This window comes from Merops nubicus, unplaced genomic scaffold, assembly GCF_000691845.1.
Source record: "Merops nubicus isolate BGI_N331 unplaced genomic scaffold, ASM69184v1 scaffold830, whole genome shotgun sequence".
Classification (NCBI taxonomy): domain Eukaryota; kingdom Metazoa; phylum Chordata; class Aves; order Coraciiformes; family Meropidae; genus Merops; species Merops nubicus.
The window spans coordinates 27,422-47,438 of NW_008584594.1; the positions used below are offsets into that span (position 1 = coordinate 27,422).

General features: G+C 44.5%; 1 protein-coding gene across 1 annotated transcript in view; it reads right to left on the minus strand.

Moving 5' to 3' along the window:
* Positions 1 to 20,017, minus strand: part of LEF1 (lymphoid enhancer-binding factor 1) — a 70,999-nt gene that overhangs the window by 20,499 nt on the left and 30,483 nt on the right. Inside the window, 5 exon segments of the mRNA XM_008944548.1 lie at positions 1,935 to 2,097; positions 2,824 to 2,946; positions 4,810 to 4,893; positions 7,174 to 7,264; positions 11,334 to 11,466. Of these exon segments, the coding sequence (XP_008942796.1) occupies positions 1,935 to 2,097; positions 2,824 to 2,946; positions 4,810 to 4,893; positions 7,174 to 7,264; positions 11,334 to 11,466 (594 nt within the window).

Below are 20,017 nucleotides of genomic sequence, written 5' to 3' on the forward strand. Positions count from 1 at the left end.
TTCCCTCACGGCCCATACATTTGAAAAGCCACCATCAGCATCTGTTCACTTTGTTCTTGTTGCAACACCTATCATAGACCTGTACCAAAAAGAGTAAAGTCCTTTTATTTAGTATCAGGATCCACTGCTTGCAGCATTAGATGTGTCATCTTGTTTGACTTTGACAACATACATAGAGGGAGATGGGGGAGAAGAAGATATTGAAAAAAAAAAAAAAAAGACAGACATGAAATAGTTAAGACATTCATGCAAGAATAATTTACAGAACGAGGATTTCAGTTCAGATCACGTTTGTATGACTTAATATGTTGTTTTGGGACACATCAGAAGACGTGAGCTGAAGGGCTTGTCTGTCTTGACTTTGCAAGTTCGATGTGTGACTAGGAGCACAACAGTTCAGCCTATTTGCAACTTTCAAACTCCACATGCTTTCCAGAACAGGAAGGTAATGAACACTACACTGTGGCATCAGAGAGCCCAGCAGCATGCAAAGTGTCAGCTCTTGAGAACAAAGCTGCTTCCTGTTGCAGAGTGGCACAGGGTATAGTAAACAGTGGTCAGGATGACCAAACACAAAACATTTGATAATAATTAATTGCCAAGCTATTATGTTGGATAATTCATGTGTTGTTTGCACCCCACTAAAAGTGGGATTTGAGGTACTTTCACAGAGAACAGTAACTTGAAAGGAGGAGTCCAAGCTGTGGAAAAAACAGGCAATGGAGCAGTGAGGCTTGGTTCATTACCAAAACAGAGATAAATAAGGCATTGCCCTCATTCAGGCCACGAAAGAAAGGCTGACTAAGCAGCTAAGAGTGATCACTGCGGGGGTGAGAAGGAAAACATTATCCTAGAGACCTGCATAAAGGAATACAAAAAGGTAACCTCTAAGTTGCTCTTCAGGAGGAGCTTACAAGAGCATCAGAGAGAAGGTAGAAGGAACCAGGACAAGTGCCAATAGATTTCTGCTCTGGGGAGTAGGAGAAAGTCTTCAGATTTTAACAGAAGTAGCAGTTAAGGTCATGTACTGACTTCCCACTTAAAAGCACAGGGTATTCAGAGAGTTGCAGTGCCTCCTGATACTGCCTTAGTTGGTGGTCAAGAACAGGGGTTCACTGAGCAAAGGAATTTGAAGAAACCCTACCCAAACTCAGTTTGATAAATAGATTGTCCTTTTTCTCATTCCCAGGACAGTCAAGGGCAAAATGGGCCCTTACCTCTGCTGCCTTCCCTTGGAAGAACGTTGACAGTCAACGTGAAGTTTGTAATTGTGGGTTGGCCTGCATTATTTTTTTGTTTGTTTTCTTTGGAGCATGGAAAGAACAAAATATGCCTACAATGCCACAGACGCAAATGGCTCTCAGCAAGGCTCTGGGATGTGTACTGTGATCATGAGTACTCAGCTGGTGACTTTAGAGACACTCAGAACTTGACTGGACAAGTCCCTGAGCAACCTGATGTAACTGGATCTGCTTTCAGCAGGTGCTGGACTAAGCAACCTCCACAGGTGCCTCCCAAACCTACATGACTTTACAACTGGACCACATTATGTTCATTTTTGAGTTCCACCTTCACTGGCATCCAGTATTCATCCGTGAATGATCTCCATCTGCTCTGATGGATGCCAGCCTAAGGGGGGGCCCAGAAGGTGACCTGAGTGCTCCTTCCATGTGTGACTGAGGACATTTCACTCCTGAAGTGCTGACACCATAACATGAATGGAAGAGACACCAGTTTGATGATGTTGCTAACAATGAGAAAAGAAAACCAAGATACTGCTTTTAGTTTTAGTCACGTTTTATCTTCCATAGCTAATTTGGTAGTTGCACATTAGTTAGCACCTCAAGCAGAAAGTGAGCCATCACATCCAACTAAAGGGAAAGACAGACAAATTAGCAGCACACGTGAGTGCACTCCCCCCCTCCTGTACATACCCTTCTGCCAAGAATCTGGTTGATAGCGGCGCTTTCTTTCAGAGTACACTCTGCTACAACGTTCGCTCTCATTTCTTTCATGTACAACATGAAAGCATTCAGAGGTTTCTTAATATGAGGTCTTTTTGGCTCTTGTTCTTTTCTCTGTTCGTGCTGAGGCTTCCTAAAACGTAGTGGGGGAAAGGGAAAGGAGGGGAAAAGAAAACATCCATTCACCTTCAGCCTAAAAATATCCCAATGGAAAATTACCAGCCTATGGTTACAATAGGATTTAAGTAGTAAGAATGAGAATTTCAGTGGTAGTCCCCCATCCACTTTCATATCTTTTTGGGAGAATTGACTCAGTACTCAGGGAGGATGCCAGGTTGACATTCTCTAGCAAATAACATTTGATCTGTGAATCTGCTCCAAATTAATCACTTCTCTCAACTCTCTTTGTGAAAGGCTATCCATAGTACCCTAGAAGCCCGCTGCTAAGAAACAGGAGGATAGCTCCTCATCCACTTCTTCAGCCTTTTGCCTTTGAGTACTAAGCAGTAAGGCTGCTTTTTACTAGTGAATTTTGCAATTAAGACCTTTTCCAGCAGAATTTTGTGAGTTTACACTCAAGCAACATTCACAAGTAGACAGGTCCACAATTATCTCTGAATCAAGATGACTGTTGCTGATAGCTAAAAAGAGCTGGACAGGAATGAAAATTACTTCATGTCTCATTGCTCTTCCTAAACAGTTGCCCACATATCCCATTTTAGTTACAAGAGAAGAGTTAAAATTCAAAAAGGTCATGAAAGACTTTTTTTTTTATTTTTTAACCTCCTTGACTTCTTCAGACAGACTTAGCTCTCAAACATTTTATAGGTTAATGGCTAGTGCAGAAAGGCAGACTCACACATGCATTAGCTCACTGTCGTTGTGCGGATGTTCTTGTTTTACTTGAGGTGTTACAATAGCTGGGTGAGGGATTCCAGTTGTGTGAGGGCCTGGAGGACCAGGAATCATGTGATGTGAAAACCTAAAAGAGAAAACAGAGAGGTCTGTAACCCCACTGAAGACAGGCATCAGACATGTATGACAGCAGCGAGATGCTCCAAGAATACAAATGCTATGGAGCTTGCAATAGAAGACAATTCCTTAAGAGTGCATGAAAAAATGTTTGGCTAAGATTTGTGCATTGTAGCCCATTTATTCAAGAAAAACGAATAAACAAAGAAATCATTCAACATTTTGGTTGCAAAGAAATTATTTTATTACCTTTAAGGCAAACAGCAATGCACACAAGAAAAAAACTATGGTTTTGTAGTTGCAGTGACTAGCAAAGAAACCACTAATTTCTTAACCAAAAACTGTCTTTCTACAACAAGATATAAACATTCTTAAAATATCCACCACCAGCCAATGCAAAAGAGGGAACTGCCATGCAGACACAAAATAAAAGGTGAAGAGTCTTTTCAAGAAGTCCCTGATGGTGCTCTCAGGCATCTTCTACTTTTCAAGGTACTTAAGCTATTTTAATATCACTCCACCTAAACTCACTATCCTTCCCTTAAATGCTTAAAATAAATTTTAAAAGCCCTGCATCCTGGAAGAAAGGGGAAAAAAGGAGGGAAGAGAGAGACAGAGAAAGACTTTTGTCCTAAATAAACCTTCCTTTCATTTGCACAAGAAGGAAAGTGGGAAAGAAAACCAAAGTACCACTAGCTCAAACATCCCATCCTACAAAACCAGGTCACCCTGAAGGACAGCTGAGGCAGATATTGAAGGTGCTGGGCATTGCAAGCTCAGGCACAGCAGAAAACCTGCATGCTTTATTTTGAACTGGTGGACAGTACCATTACCATCAAAAGCGAGCTCATGCTCCAAAGGTTTGCTAAACCAGTGCTGGTTAAGGAATTGTATCCAACCTTTCCTTTCTCCATTCTCTGGTCCCCTTGCCCTTTTCCTTCATGACATCAAAATAAAGCAAGCACAAAGCCTTGTAACCAATTCAGGTCATCTTATTATGGAGAAAGAACGGGCTTTCTTCCCAATCACCCTGACAGGTACATGCTTATCATTCCCTTGTAAAGAAGTGAAGGGACAGCAAAAGTCCAAAGGAGCCCATACAAACAGAGACAAGGGGAGCCACCACTTGACAAGGGGCCTATCTTAAATATCCGTGCAAGAGGATGTGTCTTCTACAGGTCACACCAAAAAAAAACCAACCCAAGAATGGTACATTGCAACCTTGTGTACACCAAGCACAGGATGCAGAAGCTGACTTTAGAGTGCAAAAGCAGCGGAGGGGAGGTCTGGAGTGTGTCATGGCCAAGTCTCCATAAGCATTGCTTGCTTGCACTTAGACATAAACACACAGTGCCTGATTCACACACCAGTACAAACACACTCTGCTGGCATCCCCTGCCATTAGTGGCCTGGGGCTATGAAATACCTACTTGTGAGCAAGTTTCCACACGGAGTGATACCTAAATGATTCAAGACTAATTACCAGCTTTGAAATTAGAACTGAAGAACACAGACTAGAGTGACAATCCACCTGGTTGCACACTTACATGAGCAAAACCCAAGGATGCACACTGTATGCTGCATCTAGAAACGAACTAACGTCTCATTTCAGATGAAACAGCTCAATTAATTGTTGACAAGTCACCGATTCTCCTAATTGCAATACTTCAGAGACTGCCAAGAAAATGCTGAATGAGACCAGTGTGGGATCCAGGCAAACTGCATATAACAAATACGTTAAACAAAAATGTACGCATAAAGTTTTAGCTGACTGAAAAGCAAGCAAAGGCAGACCAAGATGCAAGCAGAAGAGCAACTTGCCCTCTAATGCCAGCAGTTACTCCCCAGTCAGTCATTCACCTCCTACACCTACCTGGACATGGAAGGGTCGACTGAGAGTGAGGATGGATAGGGCTGCCTGAATCCACTCGAGATGGGATATACAGGCTGACCTTGCCTGAGGTCACAGAAGAAAGGAACCCATCAATCATATGATACGGTATTCAATAATTACCTAGAGTTACAACCACTTGATGGGAACTCAGTAGTAGTCAAAAACAAATAGTAATAGGTAAAACTTGCAAGAGTTCTGCCGTGTTCAAAGCAAACGAATACTTGAATGCTTTGGACCTTCTCCCTTGCTATTGAAAGATTCCCAGCCTAGTTTTCCACTGAGGAGGAAAGCAGAACAATCAACCTTCCTCCTCCAAAGCACACGTGCACACATACACACACACACGCACACTCCTCTATCTCTACTCCTCTCACCTAATTTTAAAAGCACTGGAATCAGTTTTGGTTAACTAGCTCTTAGGAAAGAGGCATTTTATTCCAAATAGTTCTACTGTAGGTTGGGACAAAAATACCTGACTGTGAATTATAAAGGTAGAAAAGCTTTTGAACAGTTTTGTTAAGTCTTTGAAAACTTAGGACTCTCTCCATTTGCATCTTCTACAGTTAGGCACAAGTGGCCAGCCTTTCCAAAAAAGTGTAAGGTTATTTAATTAAAACAGAAACAAAACAAACAAAACACAAAACCAAAAACCCCACAACCCCCTACAAGCCCACAGCAACACAAGTCCTCATAACTACTTAAAGTTCAAACTTTGCAGTCCAGTAAGAGATGCTTGTGTGAAAGTCTTACCTCCTTTACACTCTGACATATAGAGAATATTTTGTCACCAACCTGTCATTTTGACTCCCTAGTTTTTATCATCACCACTACATTTTGGTTACTTTCAGTTAACAACGGTTCAGGTCGTGACTACAATTAACACTCTGAATTAGCATGCTGTGGTAATGGAAACAAATATCACCAGTTCAGCTCAAATACCTGAACCAGCCCAGAAAGACACATCGTTCTTATCCAAACAGTTCCTTATTGACTAGCAGCTCAGCCTTCAGAGGGGAAAAAATTCATATTGGCCTTTGTAAAGTTCAGGATACAGGTTTCACTCTTGGGAATGCATAACTGGAAATGGGCAGTCCTCAAAGGGAAGGGAAAAAAAAAAGAAAGGTAGAGGAAGTCTCAGCAGCACTACCACACAGAAGGCAGCTGGAAGTCATAGAGCATCGGCGATGGCTGGGTATGTCCCACTGTCACTGAGTGCCACTGAACATATCCCCAGGCCTTGTAAGATCAGATCTTGTCTCTCCTTCCTCTTTTCCCTCTTCCCTCCCCCCAGCTTCTGCAGCAAGAAACCATCCAGAAGAAATGATTGACCACATCTGGAAAATACATGCTGGGAATTGCCTGGTGAAGGTGGTGTTGGTGAGAGTCAGCTGAGCAACAATGAATGGGGAGAGGTGGGGAAATAATGGAAAAAAAATAGAGTCAGATACATCCATATTATAGTCTTGTATCTGGTAATAATTTGTTCCAAAGAGGCATGTGGCACTTCCTGAAAGATTTGCCAGCAATACGGCACTTCACCATCTTCTGCTCTATTTTCTCTGCCCGTTGTCATCTGGATCACGTTTCCCTCCCATAAACACATTAAAAAATAAAAATAAAAAATCTGCATCACTCATTGTGTGGGCACAGACTAGTCAGTATACAGATTCTAAAGCACTTGAAATGGTTGCCAATTTTCCTTATTCCCTGCTCCAGCAGAATAAGGGCAACTACCTCTCTACCCCAAGCAGACACGAAGCATCCTACCAAATCAATGACTCTGAAAATACCACGTTTCTTTCAAAATGAAAACGGCACCCTGAGTGGCAGAGAGACATCCTGAGAGTGCTAGTATTAGCAAGAGGAGCAAAATCTCCCAGTGACAGAGGCTTCTCTCCATGCAGAAACTGTAAAAAGCAGCAGACTGCAAAAGTTTGTTCTCCATTTGGGTGCAGTTTCAAGATTTCTCCACACACAGACACTTCAAAGTTCCTTCTTGCCTCCCCTCCCCTCGGTAATTGCAATTTTGTTTATTAAAAATTTACATTTAATTCCTTGAGAACTGTTTTCTGCTATCTTTCCAAATGCCAAGAGCCACAAATCTGAGCCATAAGAAATACATAGACTTCAAAGTGAAATCTACACACTTCAATTTCTGCACGTGTTCAAAAAGCCAGATTCAATTCATTTCAAAGATGGACATTTTTTGATCTTTTAGACTAAAATAAGGCAGCCATTTCTTACTGCGGCGACATTCTTATTTTGTAAATGCTGCGACCGATTCAACAACAGCAACCGGTGTGAACATGCACCTTTGTCTGAAAAGAAGCTGAAAGATCTTACCAGCCAAGAGGTGGTGTTATCTGTCCAACCCCCCCTGGAGACAAGGGATAGAAGGTAGGGAGATCAGGAGCTGGAGGATGCCTGGACATGCCTGTTAAAGAGCACAGAAGAATGAATGACATTCCCCTCAAAACATTACACACGTGAGCTACAGTTCCCAGCTATCGTGGCCAACATTACGATGGAGTCGTTGCTCTGGATAAGAAATAACCACCTGCTTTGGTTAGCGTTAAAAGCAAAAGGCCACTCAGGCCACCTTCAAAATTATTTATTATTTGCACATGATATTGCATTTCAAAGGGAAACACTGGAAAAACCAAACTGGGAGAAGGGAAACAAACGCATGGGTAAGGACTTGAGCAAGTTCAGATCTCCCGTAAGGCTCGTTAGGCAACACTGCCCTCTCGACGGTTTCACCAGACCCGACTGGATCCCGAGGACCTCTCCTAACACAGCATGGAACAAGAGGACAACAAAGCGTTGACGAAGAGGCAGCACAGCAGAGCTATTAGATTAGGTAAATTGCTACTTGTACATTTTTGCGGGTTCCCTTATGGATTCACAGATTTTGGAAACTTGCTACCACAGAGGATCAGTGGTTAATTAAGAATCATTTTCAGGCCTGTAATGGTCACACTTGATATGATTCATTTGGTTTCCAATTGTCACTCCAGCTCCAACTAAGCTCTTCATCAAGTTGACTCCTGTGGGCTCCAAGGTCAATCTGTTTTGCATTGGTAGTATTTCATGGAAAAATAAGAGTCCCACCAGGAATGATCCATCAGCTCACATTCCCCAGAACACAGAGTCCTACAACTGCAAGAATCACCTCAAGATTAAAGCTAATCCTCGTCCCCAAAGGGTCTGCGGTCTCCATTCTTCACCTAAACCTTGTTCTCCCAGGAGACATGGAATTATGGTTGCAGAGGCCACAAAGACATCGGTTTATTTAAATGTGTTTGGGGAAGAGGAAGCTGAAGCAGAAGGAATTGTTAAGTCTGCTTCACATGTTAAATCAGCTGCTTTAAAAGGATATTAAATATTTATGTGGTGACACTCCAAAGGTCCAAGACTGAGTGTGTGCTACCTTGAGACCTGGTTTATAGATTGATGTTACTGATTTATTCTCACACCCCCTCTCCCCACCCCCCTCCCAGCCTCTGTGTGAATCTTCTGAATTTAATTACAAGATTTCAAGAAAATTTTTCAGGGCTGTGTACAGGAAAGGATGGAAAACAACACCGGTGGTGTTACTGTCTCAAAAAAGCCAAGTTCTCAGACTTAGGACCACTGTCTGAGTCAGGATCAAATTTCTGCCCAATTGTCTTTTCAAAGGTGTAAAGGAGCTGGTGGCTGACAGGAGAGGGAATACTTTACGTATCCCAAGGTTTTTATGTGAGAGGGAATGCTTTTTAAGAACAGTTAAAAAAAAAAAAAAAAAGTGAAAAACAAGCCCAGTATCTCATCACTCTCATCTCTGGGGATAGCTGATGATCCTGGGAGTGACAACACAACTTTGCCCCTGCCAGACCAAGTTCTGCACAAGGAGCTGGGCCACTCCTTCCCCAAAATTCACCTTTCTGACCTGCAGAGATGACATTGCTCTCTCTGCACTAATGCACAGGGGTTATTGCTAGTTCAAAATTTTTGGCCCCTGATGGAGAACTGCCAGCTGCCTAAAACCCAGCAGGAACATGCACAGCTATCATACAGTCAGTGCTCTCCAAAACAAGTTCTTCCTCATGAGAGGCTTAAGAATAAAATAAAAAAAAAATTAATTCATTTAAAAAAAATAGAAGAGGGAGAAAGACATGACCGTGGGTCCATCCCAAAGAGCGTGGAGTGAAGGAGGCAGCGCTGTGGGCAAGCTGCTGTGGACCCCCTCATCAGGGGACTTTGGTGGAAGAATGGCACCCTGGCATCAGGGCTGGGGTGACAGGGCAGTGTCTCATTCCAGATCCATGGTGGGAGGCAAGGACAGAAACAATGGTCGGAGGCGTTTGGCAGAGGACCTAAGGGAAAAAAATAAAAATCCTCTCTTCACAGCAACTGCACGGGCCACTTCGCTGGGGCTGCTCCCACATGCCAGCGGCATCGAAAGGGAGTATGGAAAGACCACACACATCAAGGAGACCATCACAGCCAAAACCATAAGCCTCCAGCCTGCGTTATCCATCCCCACCTTCACCAGACACTGATAAATGGGATTGAAAACCCACTCAGGAACACGAGAGAGGCATGAGCTCTGAGCCAGAGACACCCTGGCCACCCTTTGGCAGAGCCCCTCACCAGGCTTGTGCTCAGGCATGGAGATGAGAGTGGTGGCATGCATCAGGGCCAGACAGAGGAGAGGGTGACAAGAGGCAGAAGGGAGGATGGGCAGCAGAAACAATAGACCAGATGTTGTTAAGTTTGGGTCTGCAGAACAGAAGAACAAAAATAAATCAGGGGAAAGGCAAAGAATCGGGGCGCAGGAGGGCAAACTAGTCTCACCAGAAGTGAAAACCTCTTGAGCTCATGAGCTGCAGCAGCAAGGTGTGCCCCAGCTGCCACAGCCAGCTTGGGCAAGAGGTAGGAATCCCATTCCCTAAGCCGTGGCACCCCTGGGATTTCCAGGAAGGAGTATGAATAGCATTCTCCTGGACACTGATGCAAAGGAGGAAGACAAATGAGGACAAGAGGTCTCCATATTCTTCTTCTTCTAATTCTGAAAAAGGTATTAGACACATATTTATAGGCCAGGCTTTCCAGGCAGAGTGCTTTTCATATTCCCCCACAAAATAAAAACCCTAACAACCAACTGATCAACAAACAGCAAAAACCACACCGAGCCACAAGGCTATGGCATTTTCTGGATGTAGCCTGTGTTATTACCTGCATAGCAAGGCCAAAATAAAACCTAGGCATTCAGACAAAGGAAGAAGTAAAAAAAAAGTCTCTCTCCCTGAACAACAGAGGCTAGATACCTCTGCAGATAAACAGGACAACTGTGCATGTGGATATGTAAAGCAGAGCTTCGCAATCCTTACTAGGTGTCACGTCACGTAGTGGGACGTGTGGGTGCAGAAAGAGGCAGAGAGAGGCACCTCCAGGACCAATCCTGGCACTGACAGACTTCACACCCACACACAAACATCCTGGCTACAGTGAACACTTTCATAAATGCCCTGCTCCTTCTTCTTCCCTCCTTTTCACCATCTCTCCCATGCAGGCTTCTCGTCAGGTGCTTACCCAAACCCTTTACTCAGACCTGTGCCAGCCACGGTCACTTCTCCACTTGCAACTCCCCGACAGCCTTCATGTCCACTCCCCAGCTACTGCATCCCAAGGCAAGCAACTGCACCCCCTACCACCCCAAGGCAACCCCTGTATTGGCCAGGGTGCTGGGCAGGAGCTCTTGGTGCAAGCTGGGCTTGGCAGCCTGGAGGTTGCTGAGGATTCCCCAAAGGCTCACAGACTGACCTGGAGAAGGGCTGGTCTGATGCTCCCAGATGAGGATCTGGGGGGCTATTTTTGGTTTGGTTTGGTTTGGTTTTAAGGAGTCCTAGGAGTACAGAGAACACTGACACCCACAACTCAGACATCTAAAATGATGCTTTTTGCAGAAAGCAGCTGGCATGAGAAGGTTAAAAAAATGTCATGTTTTTCAAAGCCATTACTTGCACAAGCTCAGAACTGTATTTTATGTGCTATGCTTCAGCTATGTCAACTGACATATGGAAGATTTGAGACAGACAGAATACAAGGACATAAAGTACAGTTTTGAGCAAAAAGGAAAAAGAAAAAGACTTCAAAAACACCACTAGTGAAGCACTCTTCCCTCATTTTCGGGAAGGTGAGAGATGATTGCCGTTTCCACATCTGCATGCTACAAGCCTCAGGGCTTGCACCAGGGGATGGTGAGGACTGGTTGCTGCTTATTGAGGTTTTAAAAGATTTTGATGAGTAAAGCAAGCGCAAACTATCACATTAGAATGAGCATGAAGATTTAAACAGCCTGGTTAAATATCAGCATCACGGCAGAATTATCATCTCTGAAAGCAGGCACGGATACTTGGAAACCTCTCTCTAAAATATTACAAATAAAGGCTCTGTCAGCAGCACAGGGGGAAACTGAGACCACTGTGAATCCCCACTGCACTGGGATGTGACGGGCTCACCTTGTTTGGAGCTGACGTCGGAGGGGATGTGAGACGGGTGCGACCCCGGGGAAAAGTGCTCATCGCTGTAGGTGATAAGAGGGGTGAGGGGGTGAACCGCATGAGAAGGCTGTACCACTGGCACCTTGTTTGACTGCAAGAGAAGAAAGAAAAAGAATTAAATAGCATTAATGAGGTGGGGCTTCTGCATTAAAAAAAAAAAAACAAAAACAAAAACAGACACTTCCAAAAGGTATTTTTTATGTATTTGTATTGCTGAAGGTGGGGGAACGGATGGACAGAAACAACACTGGGGCTGGTGGATGGCAACCAGGCTTGTTGCCAGAATCTGCATCCTCAAACCACTGGCACTCAAGGAGGGATGCGGGTGTCGAGGAAGTGCAGGGAAAGGGGTATGGGGCCAGGAGCGGGAGAAATGGCATTTGGGAGACGTGAAGACAGAGCCAGGGAAGAGGAAGCCAGAAAGTCACAGGGCAGGAGGCACAGTGCACCAAGGGCTGCGACCAAAGGAGAGCAGAGCCAACAGCAGTGCTGAAGAAACCCTTCAGTTATGGCATCAGCATTAAAAAAAAAAATGTTTAAAGTGCAAGTTTGCCACATCTCCAGCCTTAAGAGCAACACGAGCTTCACTGACTTCATTCCTCCTTTCCATTGCTCTCCTGCACAGCCACAGCATGGCACAATAGGGACAAGCCACTGCAGTTGCCAGAGCAGTTGTTTTCTGTTGCTATTTAACAAATTCTTGTTGCAATCTCTTGACCTGTGTAGCAGGTAACTGAAAAAGACCCTTAAAAGCCTAATTTCATATACAAGCAGTTGGCAGTGGCCTCTCACCTGCTGACCGCCGAGGGACAGCTGGGAGGCCTCTCACCACACCATGCTAAGGAGAAATCAAAGTGCTACAAACGCCGCAGAGGGTCCCGAAATGGGTGCTGTAAGGTGATGGCCATGCAGGCCAAGATGCACACTTCCCACCAGGGTTTCCTTCAGAGGTGCAGGGGAGGAGGCACTCAGCATGATGGAAGGATGATGCCTAAAATCACCCTCTTAGATCAAGGTTGCAAGACAAGAGGACTCATCCATCCTGACAAAATGCTGCTGTATTAATGCTGTTTGAAACACTAGTTGCTCTTCTCCTGGTGGGACAAGCCATAGTGACAATGCCAGAACATAACGAGCACTCCTCGTTTGTACCCCACCACTCTACCCTGCCCCTTAGTAAAAATAATTAGGGCGCAAACAGACTTTTATTAAAACTTCAAAAATAATTTTAAAAAAGGCAAAAAATAGCTATCCTTCAGACAGAAACACTGATAAAACTCAGCAAGGACAGCCTGTCAAATATAAGGAATTAAGAAAAAATAGCATTTAAGAGTCCAATTAAATTAATTTTCTTTGAGTTAACTATCGAAATGCCAGGACAAACGGATGTTAGGACAACACTCCAAGTACACACCCAGCATTTCTCTGGGCTTCTGGAAGCAGAAAGGTTATTACATGGGCAACTCCATTTATTATTAAGGCTGGCAGGAGTAGAGGAAAGTGAGCAAATGGGAACCAGTGCAGCATTTTCTGCTTGCCTTGTTTCCAGAGCACCACCTTAAGGAACTTGCATTAGCAGGCAGTATCTTCTTAATGTCTGACCTATCCCTCCAGTCATATAGCTCAGAATCTGGTGCCATGAATTTTTGCTAAATTATGCTATCCTTGCTCTCCTCTTAATTTTACGGTTTTCAACACAGATTTGCTTTCCTGTGGGAAAGAGATAAGAACCTGAGGATTTTAATTTAAGCTTCGGCCTTGTCTTATATTTTGCAAGACGGAGAGAGAAAGCAGCGCTAGTAGGTGTTTTAAAGCCAACAAGCAATAGGTCCATTTTTGTGACCAAATAATAAAAGTAATATGAATTCTCAATAATATCTATGAGTTGAGTTGTAAAGGGTGTAGCTCAGACTGTTATTCATCTTCCCCGTCTGTATAAATTCAACAAAAAAACAGATGCCAACAAATTTCAGGGGATTTACAAATCAGGCCTCAGTCTTTAGCTATGAGACTTGCGGGCCGCCCCACCATTCAGCAATTACTTTATCAACAATAAACTGTATATTATGAATAAAGATCAAGCAATAGATGTATTTAGGTCACACACGCAGCTGCTAATCAGCATTAGTTTCTCAAAGTTTAGTAATTAACATTTTGTATTATACTGGAAGTAATTGTCATGCATGCCCCTGGTATCAGGGTTACTTGCTTTCAGAAATCACCCGTTTGTACTTTGAGCAAGCCAATCCCCATACTGCCTCACTCTCCAGCATCCTGCAGATTTTATTTTATTTTCTAATTCTCGGTACCTTATCCCCTAAGCCCACGGCAGCAGCTTTCAATGGGCAAAGGAACTGTGAGAAGTCAGGAGAAAAGCAAACCGCTTGTCAGCAGGCTTAAAATTAACATATAAACGGGCTGTATCTCCATTAAGAGCATTTGGGGGTCTGCAGAGCCAGAAACTGAGGGGGGAAAAAAAAGTAACAACAACAACAAAAATAATAATAATAATCAGCTTTCTGGCCTGCCTGCCCCACACCACTTCGCGAGGACAAAGTAATCTCTGGCAGCTAAATCCTGCTGGGCACCCAGGGGTACCACCAGGTTGGTGTTTGGTAGGCACGGGCTGAGCCTCCCTGCTCCCCGTGGTCCCACCAAGATGACCACAGTGGTTGGGAGAAAGCATGGGTCAACACGTGCAAAATGAAACCAGGATGAGAAAGGCTTGGTGACATTTTCCAAAAGCCCTGTGGACTAAATCAGTTCTGCTATGGCACCTGCCATACAAGTCAACCCAGGTGGGTCATCTGCACCCTCCTCTGAGGGAAGGTTTAGGGCAGGAGATCAAGATCTTGCATGCAGACCTGGATGCCCCTTTCACTACCCTCTCAGTTCTCCCTCTAGGCTGGAGTGAGTGGAAGAGCAGATTGGTCCCATGTGCCCCAGCCAGTCCCATGGATGCTGGCCTGTATCCATCGTCCTGGGACTTGTATCTGGATTTCAGATAATGTTCAAGCCCCTTCCACAACCTACTGCTTGCAGTGCGCATTACTTTTACCCCAAAAGCTTTTCAGGGCTGCACAAAATGGCCAAAATCCCACTTCATGATGAGGTCCAAGACAGTGCTGATTAGACTTCTCCTGTTGCAGCCCAGTGTCTTCGCCCATAGGCTTTCTCATCCTCCCACAAACATGCCATCCCTACTACATTTGTCTCTCCAAATCATCTGAAGATGGTGCATACAGCTGCAGAAACACTTGAGCAACTGACAGACACCTGAACCCAGGGACTGCTGATCTGGGTCAATGTGATCTCTATGAAGAGGGAACTTGGTTCCCCATGCTTCAGTCAGCACACGCTAACCAAGCCAGCAACTACCACAGCTCTCCCTGGCACATCAGTGACATTTACATCTACTATGGACATTGTTTGCAGAGCAGCTTCATGACCATGAAACCTTCTCCTGCAAAACCCAGTCAGTCCACATGCCTTCAATGAGACAACTACATAATTACCCACTGTCCTACATGAGGTTCTTTGATATTTCAGTATAGAAATTATACTTCATCTATCCACCAAAACATAGTATGTTGATGCAAGTTGGTACCTAAGCAGCATCTAGAAACACAATAAAGCAAATGAGCATGTAATTCTCATTTCCAAGACAATCTCAAGAAGTTGGACATCATTAGTTGAAATAGTTCCTAACATAACTCTAACATGTCTACGTGGTGTACTACCACACCACCTCAGGTTAGTCCCCTGAATGTGACTCTGGGCCTAAGCTTCTTCATACAACCTGGAAAGTAAAGGAAATTGAACTTGTAGTGTAGCTCAAGATCCACAATTTGGAGAAAAATATCTAAAAATAAGGACCTGTCGTTTACAAACCTGAAGACCTTCCGTTATGCTTTAAGGCACCCTGCCATGCAGGTGTCAGAACCTGTTATGAACATTAAAGTTTAATGGCAAAGGGAACACCCATGCCTGTTGGCCTGGGGACATGCAGCTGTGCCCCATGGGACTCAGATCAAAGGGACACTCACTCCTGAGCTTCACCCTGCACTGGACACTGACTTAAAACTATTGCTGTGTTAAAGTAATGGAGGAACAACATCCTAATCTGTACAAGAGCAAATGCTTCCCCTGCTAAACAGCAATCACAGTCTGCAAGTGGTAAGGCTTGAACCATACTCAGGCATTTTGGGCAGAGCAGAGATGAGGAGAAGGGACCCCCCTGGCCACGGCGCTGGCACGGCTGCTGCCACGTGGCTGGGTAACCCCTGCAACTGCTCTGCCATACCTGGGTTCAGTTACCACTCTAACAGGCACCTCTCCTCTCCCCCAAGGAGCACGCTGTGAGACAGTTAGCCTCTGGTGAGCTGGTGGTGGAGCCCTGCATCTCCAATTCAGTCTGCATCCAGGAAGTTTCCCCCCTCATTTTTTAAATGCTTCTGAAGAAAAGTAAGACTACCAGAAACAAACAAACAAACAAAGCCCAAGCCCCCCCCCGACAGCTAGCTGATGCTTCAGCGAAGGCCCACACCTGCAAGGCGTCCTGTATGCAACAAGTGTGCAAAAACTATATAAAGCCTGAGACAACCATGGCAAAAATGCCTGTAGGTCAGCGGGTGGCTGGGAGCTCCCGCTGGGGCTGCGGGGACCATTTGTTCCAGCTGCTGCACAGAGAAAGATATTAAATTAATGACCCTTCAGAGGACCCACATCTCCATCTACAAAGGAGGTCACGGACGGGCAGGGAAGTTTGTAGAGAACCACGAGCAAGTGAGCCTGTACACACAAGACCCAAGTGTCCCTGGGTCAACACCCAAAGAGGTGCTGGGTTGTTTTTTTGTTTTTCCTCTTCTCGTTAAACACAAAGCTGCTTCTAAAAATCAAAAAAAGGGCCCTGGCCTCTCTACTTTTCCTCTCCTGTCAACAAGTTGTGCATTGGGTACAGGCATGAGCAGATGGTCTTCTCAATTCAGACTAAAATAAGTCAATCAAAAAAAAAAGAAACAACCAAACTTAAGGATGGAAAAATGCGTGCATTCCCTTTAGTCGTTGAAAGAGAGGGAAATTTTGAAAAAACATAACTTCAAGTTTTTGACAGCAAATGTTAAATTCATTTGGAAAAACAAAACAACAGATAGCTTCTCCAAAAAAACCCCAAACGAACAACCCCAAACTCTTCCACTATTGCTTTAGCAGCACCTCAAAATAAAAGGACTAATGACTTGTTGGAGGATTTGAGGATACCTTGACCTGAAGAGACAAGAAAAAATTCATCCCTTTTTTAGAATATTTAATTTCTAGTTTTTAGAGCCCCAAAATCATCCTTAGGCAAAAGGTTTTAGTAAACCCAGAAGACAGCAGTTCCTGTTGTCCTCTCAAAACAGCAATAGCATTTTAATGGCTAAACTAACTCTGCATGTATGCCTTTGCTGACCATCTGTTGCAATAAAAGAGCAAGGTCAGGAAGAATGCAGTTTTGGAGCAATGTCAAAACCAGGCCAATGGCCAGGTTCATCACTGACAAGCTTTAGCACAGGGGGACGAGAGGTGGAAGAAAAGGAGGTAGCAGTAAGGTGTTTTGGCCATCACTAGTTACCGATAGATGAAACAAGCTCATCGACACCAGCACTAATTGTGATTACAATTTGCCACCTCCCCAGGTGCTATTGTACAACCCCTTTCCATAGAGAACTTTGCAGAGGTGCAGCAAGCTACATATGTAAAGAGCTCAGGTTACTCCCTCCATTCCCAAAACATTTATTTAGAATAAATAGTTTTATGTCCAAAGCCATCCTCCTTGTAGGCTCTGGACAGCAGGTATCATTTTATGCTTAGTTTTCAAAAGCTCCTCCAATCCTAGACAGTACAGTTGGGAAAGTGACACAGTGGGTATGGGGGTGGTGGATTTACAGCCTTACTTCCAGCCTAACCTGAAGCTAAAAGGAGCAGGGATGGGAAAGCATGTCCACAAGAACACCCTGCTCACAGGAAACGGGGGCTTGGGAATATTGTGATTTATGAAATCTAAATAAAAAAGGCACAGTCTTTTTACCCTTCTTCACAATTTGGCAACAGGAGGCCATTTATCTCACTGACCTTTCATGCTTCCAAACAGCAGGGGTGACACCCAGGGTCTCACCATGGTAAGGAGGCAAAGTGAAACACTGCATTCACTCCGATGCAAAGCTTTACAACTTTGTAACTGCTAACACTTATTCAGAACAAAATTAGAATCAAAATCACACATTTCAGGGAGCAAACTGATGACTTGCTGAGGTCATAAAAAAATCCTTCTTGTGCCCCTTTTCCTCATGTACTGTCCTTCAGTGCTTCACCATGGAATTAAGTTGTATTTAGTGCTGGGAACCAGGGAAGGGGAGAGAAGGAAGTTACTTTAATTCGGTTATTGGAAGTTTCCCTTACTCCCTGGGATATGTTGCATCAGGTGACCAGAGCCACGGCATCCCACGAAAACCCTGGGAGGTGGAGAGAAGAAGCTGCCAGTACATCAGCAGACAATCCTTGCTAGAGCTTCTTGTGGTTATTTGGGAGCCAAAAAAGTTTATGTCCCTTTTCAAGCTGCCCAGACCACCTTCCTTTCTGGGAAGCCCAGCAGCAAGTGGCTGTTGCTGCAATGCACAGGAAAGGCAGTTTTATGGCCAACAGTGCTGTGCTGTTGTCCATGGCCACAAAGACCAGCAACTGAAGCAAAGGGGGTGTCACGGCTGGAAACCAGGATAGGCAGGAGGACTCAGAGCAAACCGCTCTGCCTGAAACCTGAAGGGTCAGTGCACAATAAAAACTTCAGTGCAACAGCCAAGGGAGCACTGCAAAGAAAAGAGTAAATGCGATTTGGTAAAGCCTGGGATAAGCATCTATCTAGACGGATTAGAATCAGTAACCGGATTCAGGTTAATTGCAATGTTAGTGAGAAACCACTGTGCTAATGGCTTGTCTACATTCTTGTCTTTTCCCAACTTTTTTTCCCCTCCTTCCCTTCAGCATTGGAAATTAATATACAACAACCGTGGTGGGTTTTTTGCTGAAAAGTTGTAATAAACATTTGAGTTCCCTCAAGACAGCTTTAAAATCACGGGTGTTGAATCTCTGACAGAAACATGCTTTATTTCAAGCGTTCATTAAGCACTGCCATTAAGTGAGTGATTAAAGCACACCCAGTATTAAAATAGCTTGATTAGAAATCCCCTGCTATCTCCATTTTCTTCTCTCCCGTGACTTCTTAATTTGTTTGTTCTTCCCTGCTCAGGAAGGCTGTTGGGAGACCTGGAGTGCTGGTGAACCATGCGAGGAGCAAGGCAGGTAGGTCCTGCAAGATTCCTATATGGGGAGGACAAGTCCATTTCTATTTATATACTGCAAGTTCATGTATATACAGATTATACTTAAGTTTTGCACAGCCCACTAGCTTTAGAAATATGTACTAAGAACTGATAGGACAATACATCGCCAGCAGAGCCACATGATTTCCCTGTTAAAATATTTTGCAATGTTTTATTTCGCTCTCCAAACTCAGCAGCAGGTTCTCTCTGATGGCAATCAACTGCCAGTAAATGTTCTGCAGTTTGCCAGCTGATGCTCATTTTAAGCTCTGGTTCCTGAATGATGGTCCTTCTAACTTTGCCCATCCTGAACATTTCACCTTTTTCCCCATATAAATATATGCACCAGCAGCTTGCAGCATCAAACCACACACTTGACTCCAGGGGCCCCTAAGCCCTCCCAAAAACTGGTAAATGGGACCATGGGGACTGGGAATACTCTGCATGGCAACACAGCCCACAGGTCATAGCTCCCCAGCTTTTACCTTGCACATTATCCCTGCTCTGCCTCGTGCATCCTTGTCATGCACAAGCGGGTCCCGTCAGCTGAAAAGGCTTCTTACCCCATTGTTTCCTGACCTGCCCACAGCCCTTTCTGTCTCTTTTGCTGGCCAAGGGGAACACAAGCACTGCAATGTTTTAACAAGCCCAAGCTCGAGCCTCTGAGTCGCAGTGGTCTGGTTTATTAATTGCTTTGATAATAAGGACCATTGCCCTAAACCAGCAGAGGAAGACCCTGGGACATTAGAGGAACTGGTGCTCAGAGCCCAGCCACTTGTGGTGCAGGATCAGCAGGGGCTGATGTGCCAGGGAGCCCCAGGGGTTATGAGTGGAGAGGAGGATGCTGGAGCCTATCCCAACATCGCCCCTTGTGTGTCTTCAGATCTTCCCTGGGGACAAAGCTGCTCTGGTTTCTGTCACCAGAGCTGTCAGCTGAGTTAAGACAAAGACACAGGCTTGTTTTGCTTGCCTTAAGGTTATCAGGATCCTGCTCCAAACAACTTTGGCATCTTCTCCAGGGTACTCGGATCCACGAGCTAATGTGCCTCTCCCAGGCAAAGGGATGCACTTCAGTCCAATATTCAAACTGGGGACTCCTCTGCACCCTCGAACAGCCATTTAAATGAAGTACCAAAACCACTCAGGGGAGTGAAACACCATCTACTACATAAGCATGCAAGTTTTGTGTGAAAGCAGCAGTCCAATGGCAGCCTCCAAAACCCAGCGTCCCTGTTCTGGTAGACAGAATGGGATGATTTCCTCATCGGCCTCCTCGTGTCCCACAGG